The sequence below is a fragment of the Mytilus galloprovincialis genome, chromosome 13 (genome assembly GCF_965363235.1).
Source record: "Mytilus galloprovincialis chromosome 13, xbMytGall1.hap1.1, whole genome shotgun sequence".
NCBI lineage: Eukaryota > Metazoa > Mollusca > Bivalvia > Mytilida > Mytilidae > Mytilus > Mytilus galloprovincialis.
In genome coordinates, this window is record NC_134850.1 from 20,527,349 (window position 1) to 20,536,554 (window position 9,206).

General features: G+C 32.8%; 1 protein-coding gene across 1 annotated transcript; it reads left to right on the forward strand.

Annotated features, from left to right (window-relative positions):
- Positions 1 to 609: 609 nt before the first annotated feature.
- On the forward strand, positions 610 to 6,227 carry LOC143057327 (ependymin-related protein 1-like). Its single transcript, XM_076230626.1, has 5 exons — positions 610 to 873; positions 2,579 to 2,689; positions 3,333 to 3,408; positions 4,547 to 4,812; positions 5,739 to 6,227. Exons 1-5 carry the CDS (start codon positions 724 to 726, stop codon positions 5,784 to 5,786), a joined length of 651 nt encoding a protein of 216 aa, XP_076086741.1. The 5' UTR covers positions 610 to 723; the 3' UTR covers positions 5,787 to 6,227.
- Positions 6,228 to 9,206: the final 2,979 nt, after the last annotated feature.

The window sequence follows — 9,206 nt, forward strand, 5'->3', positions numbered from 1 at the left end:
AAAATATTTAAAATAAAAAAAAGTTATAAAGAAACGAGACAAAGATTTATATATATATCATTACAAAGAAATGAATTATCCAGACCGTCATAAGGCAGCAACCATTTGATTTTCTGGGGGGGGGGGGGGGGGGGTATGTTTTTTTTTGGAAAAAAAAGTTTGTTTCCAGTTTTTGGAGAAAATAATAATTTGTTTTTGATTCTGAGAAAAAAAAAATATTTGTTTCACCCTCAGCTGCCACTATATGTAATGCTAAAATTGAAAGAAAAAAATTGTTTTCGACTTATCCCGAAAAAAATAGATTGTTTTTCGCCGCAGGCGAAAAAAAAAGTTTGTACAGAAAAAAAAACCATAGCCCCCTCCCCCCCCAGAAAATCAAATGGTTGCTGCCTAATATATATATTCAGTGTATTTCGTATTTTATGCACATGTAGGCTATATACTGTTGACTTCATACTACATGTATAAATATTCATTTGTATACAGCCATAATCTCTTTATAAATACAATCATGTGCAGAACAACATCTTAAGGCTAAACAAATGGTTGAAAAACTAGGATGATCCTATATATTTATGGTGTGATTATGTATTGAATATTACTCATCTGGAAACTACCATCATGTGACGTTTACACACGTGACGTTTTCATAGGGAAGTAAATAGAAGTATATAAATAGACTGGATATAGGTTAAATCCGTCATTCTCATAGTAAACAAGACGATGGCTTACATGTGGACAGGACTTCTAGGTCTGCTTGTGTTTTCAGCAGTAATAACACATGCATCAAAATGTTGTTTGCCGACACAAATGGAAGGATCTTTAGGATTATCGATGGGATATCAAATACAAACAAAAGGTTTCGCAACAGAGGTACGTACCAGAAAAGGTCAAGAAGTGTAACGAATTTTATTTGTTTAATGTTTTGAAAGTAAATCTTGCAATTTTCAAATTTTTTTAAATTTTTTTTTATCAGATTATTTTGTTTTGAATTTCTTTTATTTAAACAATCCGAAATAAGAGCTTGAAATTTCTGGCAACTTCTATGCGTATAATTCTGCATTATACATAATATCATCATGGTATATATAAATTGATTAATTAAGGGGGTTCGCGGGTCTAAATCATTTATATAGGATTTATCTACATTTTTCTATAAATGAACTTTATCTTATAGTTAATAGAAAAATAAAATAAAAAAATGGGGTCACCGTTCATTTGCGCTCACAATCTGCCTTCGAAAGAAGCATACATTTTTGTAAAGGTGGTTTTTTTTTCTGTTGAAGTAATAGGAGAAATAAAAGTAATATCGAAATAAAAAAAGAAATTTATTACAGAAATCGCTAAAATTTTACAATAATTTAGTTTAAGTACAGCTTATATGGAAATTATATTAAAAAAGATAGGTCACCGATGAGTTGAAAAAGATATTTCAATTTTAGAGCCAAAACATGGCATTTTTCCACCAAAGGGAGATAATTTGGAACTTTTTCAATGATGTATACATTTTGAAAGTCATCTGGGGCCAACACGAATTGATTGTTTTGAATGATTTTTGTACCATATGATAAAGTAACAACTACAAAAGGAAATAAATAAAATTTGTAATGAAAAACAAATGTTTGATTTTTTTCTAAAATTTTTATACCCTCGAGCCTCCTTAATTCATAACTCGTGGAATTTTTATCGATAATATTTTTTAGCAATTATAAAGTGTGAAATTACTGCTCACAATACTAAGTATACGTTATAAAAGAGATCGATTCCCATTGGAAATAAAAATGTTTATTTTCATTGATCATTCCGTCCGTGTAGTAACCATGGTAACCAGTACGGAATAAGTAGTAGGATTCCAACTTCTAGAGACACTAGTAGGAATGAAGTAGGAATCTACCTATAATCAAAGATTCCATATAGAAAGTAGTCGAACATGGAAAATGAACAAAATTCTGATTGGATTTTTTTTTATTATATTCCTACTACCAAAATCCTACTACCTAGGTGGAATATGAAAGGTCTGTATGGATTTTTTGTTTCTGTTTTGAAAATCTGATTTTAAACTATTTATTTTCCTACTACATGTAAAAGATTCCTACCAGAAAATCTTTTCTATCTGGATTTTTTTTTAGCTATCTTGAACTGGATTCTGATTAGGACAATTTAGGTAATATCTATGTCCGATGTTTATAACTGTACAGCGTTTGTGTAAGCTCTTCCATGAGCCTCCCTATTTTGTTTGTAAAAAAGCAAACGACTGGCAATGTGATTTTTCTGAGGGAGGAGTTTGAACAGCCAGCATGAACGGCTGTCGTATTTAGGTCAAATATGTCAATTTCCATTTGCAACACATTAAAGGCATAATAATTGAATTAGTAACAACCTGTGCATCATTTAAGAGTTTGGAAGCGTTTTATGTTAATGAAATATATTAAATGCATGCCAATTTGATAAAATTCGTTATTCTGCAGTAGTCAATATACGCATGTGCAAACCATTTTTTTTTGGATTTAGAGCATGGGTTTATACACAAAGCGAAAAAAAAAGCATTTATGATAACGTTTTCCATGACATTTTTCAGGCATTATTCCAACTGGCATTTGACGTAAAAGGAAAAAGAAAGTCCATGCTAGGAGAGGGACGAACTAACGGAATACCATTTAAGACTCATGAAATAGACGATTATGCAGCGGTTAGTATCAAATAGAAGCTATCTAAATAATTTGGTCAAGTTATCATATTTAAAACCAGGGTTGCGTTCAACTAATGATATCGTAGCGGGTACGCAGTGCTACGTAGAATTTTGTTTACTGAACGAGTAGCTAGAATAGCTGCTATCAATCACTTTGTAGCAGCTACTCAGCTTTTGTTTTACATAAATAAGGCCGTTAGTTTTCTCGTTTGAATTGTTTTACATTGCCTTATCGGGGCCTTTTATAGCTGACTATGCGGTATGGGCTTTGCTCATTGTTGAAGGACGTACGGTGACCTATAGTTGTTTTAATGTTTGTGTCATTTTGGTCTTTTGTGGATAGTTGTCTCATTGGCAATCATACAGCATCTTCTTCTTTTTTTTTTTTATATTAGCTACATGTTCAATAGTAATGAATCTACGTAGCCCTATGTAGCCGCTACGATATTGCACGCAACCCTGGTAAATTCAGTTTGTGGATTGTATATAGTGCAGTATCTTCGAGGATTGGTGTTATCTCTTTTTCGTTCATAATAAATCATATGTTACAGCACTGAGGATAATTGTACAATTCTAAATACGCAACACATTAAATGTAGTCTTGATAAAATATGATGATTTTATTTCATTTTACATTTTCCAGGGTAAGAAGTACACGGTGACCAATGGTAAATGCGTTGTTTCAGTCTTAAAAGTAGAAATGGTATCATGCATTCCATGTAAGTGCAAAATTTGAGGACAGCATTTATGAAAACATTATACTTGTATCCATTATTTGGTAGCACAATAACACAGCGAAATGAAAACTAAAAACAGATCATATATAAAAGAAAAGCGAACGATACCAAAGGATTATCCAAACTCAAACTGACAATGTCATGGCTAACAAAGAAAAAGACAAACAGACAAACAATAAGACACAAAACACAAAATAGAAAAACTAAAGACTGAGCAAAATATTTTCACATTTCTATATCATTTAAGGTGGTACCTAACACTACAGGGAGATAACTCTGTAAAATCAGCTAAACGTTTTAATTACGTTGTGTTGTTTAGGGAATATTAAGCGTCTCGATGATCAAAATAAGTGTTTGTCAAACTGCTATATAACCAGTGTAATTTTTCTGATAAAACGGTTGGTTAAAATTTTTTGAAATTTTTATATTTTTGTCAAAGGGTCAAAGTAAATACTTTGTCCAAATTTTATGAAAATTAAACGAGCCAAATTAATTTCAGTGAAGGTGTTGGGTACCACCTTAAATACATAAATGAGCACAATACTCCATTAATTATATGTGTCCTAAGCGCTTTTCTGGATTTACATGCATCAGAAATATGCTCAAAGCCGAATATTAAAAACCAAAGAGTGTATTAGAACAAAAAAACATGAAAAGCTATATGACCGAAGTTCAACTATCGATTTGAACCAAGGCTCCATGTTGAAGACTTTGACCTATTATTGTAAACTGCTAATCCATTGGAGGAAGACTTTTCTCATTGGCACTCATAATACTTAGTCATCATTTAAAAAACTAATACCAAATTCATATATTCATATGTTTTACAGCCGATTACAATGACTGTGTAGATAAAGGTACTTATCTTTGGTGAGCTTGCTTGCTAGCTGAAACGTGTAATCATTATTAGATTAGGTAAACTACCCTCATTTAAGAGTAGACATGTCCGACTCATAACTTATCTATCTGTCTGTAGGACTAGGCTACTTCGAAAGGAGGGTAGTATACCTTACCTAACAATGACTTCACGGATCAGCTAGCAAGCAAGCTCATCAAAGATATTAGATGTAACAACACACTCAATGCAATCGGCTGTAAATTTGTATTTATTTTTTCACAGCTGATGCTAAGCTGCTGATGTCAACCTTCGTGGGATACGGTGACAAGAAAATTGATGTAGACATGTACTCATTCTCATTTAACGGAGCTAATATTACCATGTCTGTGACTAAAGATAGCTGTGTACCTGTATCACAACATGTTATATTACCTGGTGCTTTTATTGACATTGGTTACATGGGAATGACCAGTGGAATCCGAAATACAACCGTATTTAATATTCCTAAGCCTTGTCAGCAGGTTGGAACTTTTGAGCATCATCAAAATGTAAGTACCTTGTTTTATCAAATATAAAAGCAGGTAAATACAGTGCATGTTTAAATGTTTAGGCACCGGAAGTGCTCATGTTAAGTGTGTATGCCCAGTTATTTTTCCCTAATCAACTGTGTACACACTTTCCGTTCATCAAGGCGACTGGGATAAAGAAAATGTTAAGTTTTGTCTTTTCCTGACTGACAGTAACACACTTGCCAAGTGCAGGCCTCTTTTTTTCCTGTGAGGGATGTATAAATACGCAGCCACGTTTGGTCAGAATCTAATGCGCTCTTCATGTCAGTTGACTTCTTCTTTCACGAGACCTGTTAATTTGTTTTAGTCATTAACAACATGAACTATTTGCCACTGGATGTAAAGCAAACAAAAATCAATCAATAGTTATTACCCACTTTAAATATCCAGAGTGAAGACTTTTCCTTGATTAACAAGTTTTAGTTCACGTATTGCACAGATGTACATGTATGTGTTTAAAAAAAATACCTCAACACATGTAAGTTTTAAAGGTTACTGAAATCCATTTTTCACACATGTTTTTTTTGGAAAACACGAACTTTAAAGACACACACTATTTAGCCTTAACTAAAACATAACTTTATTGCCTATAATTGCTTACATCCACTTCATTTGAACATTTGTTTTCAGGAAAACCATGTACTTTAAAGACACACATTATTTAGCCTTAACTCTACGAACATTGGTGCCTATAATTGCGTACATCCACTTCATCTCAATTTTGGTATATAGTTGTCTCATTAGAAATCATACTGTATCTGGTTTTTTTTTATCTTGTAGAAAACAGCAGAAATATATTGGAATTATTTTAACCAGTTAATTATTTAGATATTTACTTCTAACAAACGATTATATTTTTATCACCAAAATAAAAATTTCAGTTTATGTGTTTTATTTTTTTGTAGGGTGATGAACACATGAAACACGGAAGACACACTCCTTTAGTCTTTTAACACAATATGAGAACTGTCTGCGAAAGAATTCAATTTTGGTACACACTGCCTTCAGTTGCACAATAAATTTATTACTGTACTATTTTCAAAGTAGATCATGTAGAGAAAAGAATGCTGCTATTAGTTGGTAAATTGAAGCAAACAAAACATTTTTGAAAAACCGATAGACGTAAATGAGTGGACGATCATTTTTTGAAAGATATTTAGATATTATGACTTTTCATAACCAAAACCTATCATACTGAGTACAGTGTTTTTTTTAACACATTTTATCAAATTGATATACGAATAAACTTGAAATGTGGTCAGTATTCCTGACTTCTATCTGTTTATTTGGACTTTTTAATGGCAAACGTATCTGTCTATGTTATCAACTGTTACACATCTTTCATAAATTTTAATATCAAAATGTATCTATGTAATAAAAATATCTGTCTTCCATTTAACTTTTTTTTGTTTATTTCCTCAACTGATAGGATGAATTTAGCCTGTTATTTACTGTTTTTAGCTCACCTGGTCCAATGGGCCAAGTGAACTTTTATCATCAGTTGGCGTCCGTCGTCCGTTTTCGTCGTTGCCCGTCTTTTACAAAAGTCTTCTCCTCTGAAACTACTAAGCCAAATTCAAACTTTAAACAAATTTGGCCACAATCATCATTTGGCTATCTAGGTTGAAAAATGTGTCCGCTGACTCGCCCAACTTACCAACATGGCTGCCAAGGCTAAAAATAGAACAAAGGGGTAAAATGAAGATTTTGGCTTATATCTCTAATACTAAAGCAGTTAGGGCAAATCTGACATGGGGTAAAATCGTTTATCAGGTCAATTTATACCTGCCATGAAATTTGCAGACAAATCGGACAATTTGGGTTGCTGCCCCTGAATTGGTAATTTTTAGGAAATTTCGCAGTTTTTGGTTATCTTGCATATTATTATAGATAGAGATAAACTATAAAACCAAAATTGTTAAGCAAAGTAAGATCTAAAAATAAGACAACATGACCAAAATGGCCAATTGACCCCTTTAGGAGTTATTTTCCGCTATAGTAAATTAAAAAAAAGGGAAATTTTTGTAATCTTACAAAATCTTCTTCTCTGAAACTACTAACAAAAATTTAACCAAAATTGGTCATAATCATTATAAGGGTATCTTGTTAGAAAAATGTGTTCGATGACTCCGCCTGCCAACCAACATGGCGAACATGGCTAACAATAAAACTTAGGGATAAAAAGCAGTTTTTGGCTTATATTTCTGAAACTAAAGCATTGACAGGAAATTTGACAGGGGTATAAATATTCATTTGGTTATGATCTATCTGTCCTGAAATTTCCGGACGAATCAGACAAGTCACTGTTGGCTTGCTGCCCCTGAATTTGTTATTTTAAAAACATTTTGCAGTTTTTGGTTATCCTGAATATTATAATTATAGATAGAGAGATAAAATGTAAACAGCCATAATGTTCAGAAAAGTAAAACCACAAATAAGCCAAACATGACCAAAGTGGTTAAATATTAGGAATTCCCTTTAAGTCAAATCTAACAATTTTTCGTACATTTTTGTAATCTTTAACAAAAAACTTTCTCATGAAACAACTGAGACAAATTTACCCAAACTTGGCCACAATCAGCATTAGGTTATCTTGTTTAAAAATGTGTCCGATGACCCTGCTTGCCAACCAACATGGCAGACATGGCTAAAAATAGGACATGGGGGAAAATGCAGGTTTTGACTTATATCCCTGAAACTAAAGCAAGAGTATAATGGTTGCATCATTTATGCATGAAATGTGAATAACAATATCAGGTAAGTGATACAGGCTCCTATAAGCCTCTAGTTATAGTTTGTTTTCATATTTTTCATGTCGGGGGCCTTTTATAGTCGACTACTTAGTATACCGTATGGGATTTTCTCATTGTTGAAGTGCTACGGTTGCCTATAATTGCCAACTTCCATTTCATTTGAACTTTGATATAAAGTTGTCGCATTGGCAATTATACCACATTTCTTATTTTTATATTCAAATTGGTATAATATGATCCAAATTTGATTCATTGTTATACAACAGTTGAAAAGCCATGAGGAAGAAAAGTAGATAATACATCTATAATACTAAAATTACGAGGTCCAATTTGTCAGCCGTCATCACGTAAAAACGACGAATCAAAGAATTCAACTTTATATACAACTAATATAGTACAAAGGTGTAGATTAAAAATTACACCACTCCAGGCCCTTTTGTTTTCCACGTAATTAATATTGCCAATAATTAGGAAGTTCCGGGTCGAGTCCGATACCGATACCAATAGTATAATCACCTGTTACCTATTACCTTATCTGTACGTTCCGCAACTGACAGGCGCACCATGCACTAAACGGTGTATTCAGGATTAATATGCTATATAAACGGGTCATAATCCCAGGGTTGACACTACTAAATTGTCAAATTGTTACCTATTGTAGTATTTTAATCCGTAAGACTTTCTAAGATAACAATACGAATACTAAAAATCTGGACTAAAAATAAGTTTCAATTTGTTAGCGGGCATGACGTAAAACAGCGAATCAAAGAATTCAACTTTATTTATAACTAATATAGGACAATGCTGTTGATTCAAAAATACTCCATTCCAGGACCTTTTGTTTTCCAAATTATTAATATTACCAATAATTGATAAGTTCCAGTTCGACGGGTTTAAACAGAAAGATTTGAAAGCGGAGAAAATTGTGTATCTTATAATCGGCATGACTTTATCAGATGACAGTACTAATACTAAGATAAGGCTTGCACATAGTTATATACTTTAATTCAGTCACGGACCCGCGATATCACGGGTGTGTTCTAGTCTTGTTATTATAATTTAGACAGTCAGTCACGGTAATAGTAAATATAGCTGTAAATTTATCTAAATCAGGGGAAATACTTTACGTTATTTATCACTTGAGCATAATTGATAGATAAGAAATAAACTCGTAATAGGCAACATAATAACGAACCACTATACATTTCTTTTAACTTAAATGGAAGAAGGATTAACAAAACACATTTAGACCCCTTCCATTTTATAGTACTTTCATAAAAACAAAGAGAGGCGAAAAATCAATCGTAACAACTCGGCTATTCTTCGTGCAACCAGAAAGGCCGAGCAGTTCCGATTGGCGAAAGATATCAAAGGGACATTCAAACTTGTAAGTCGAAAACAAACTGACAACGCCTGGCCAATAAGAAAAAAGACCCCCCAAAAAAAACCCAACCCCAAAAGTATACCAAATATAACAAAAAACACTGTCTAAAACATTTAGTCTTAGATGCATGATTTGTTTTATTTGTTGTTATCGGCTTTGCACTAGCTGTCAGTAATGCGAATACTTTCAGATCTAAACTTAGTGCCGTTTTGGTGTTGGGATGAACCCAGCCACAT

Coding starts and splice junctions, on each gene's coding strand:
- LOC143057327 (XM_076230626.1), top strand. CDS start 724: ATGGCTTACATGTGGACAGGACTTCTAGGTCTGCTTGTGTTTTCAGCA. Junction 2,690..3,332: donor AAATAGACGATTATGCAGCG/GTTAGTATCAAA, acceptor TACATTTTCCAG/GGTAAGAAGTACACGGTGAC. Junction 3,409..4,546: donor AATGGTATCATGCATTCCAT/GTAAGTGCAAAA, acceptor ATTTTTTCACAG/CTGATGCTAAGCTGCTGATG.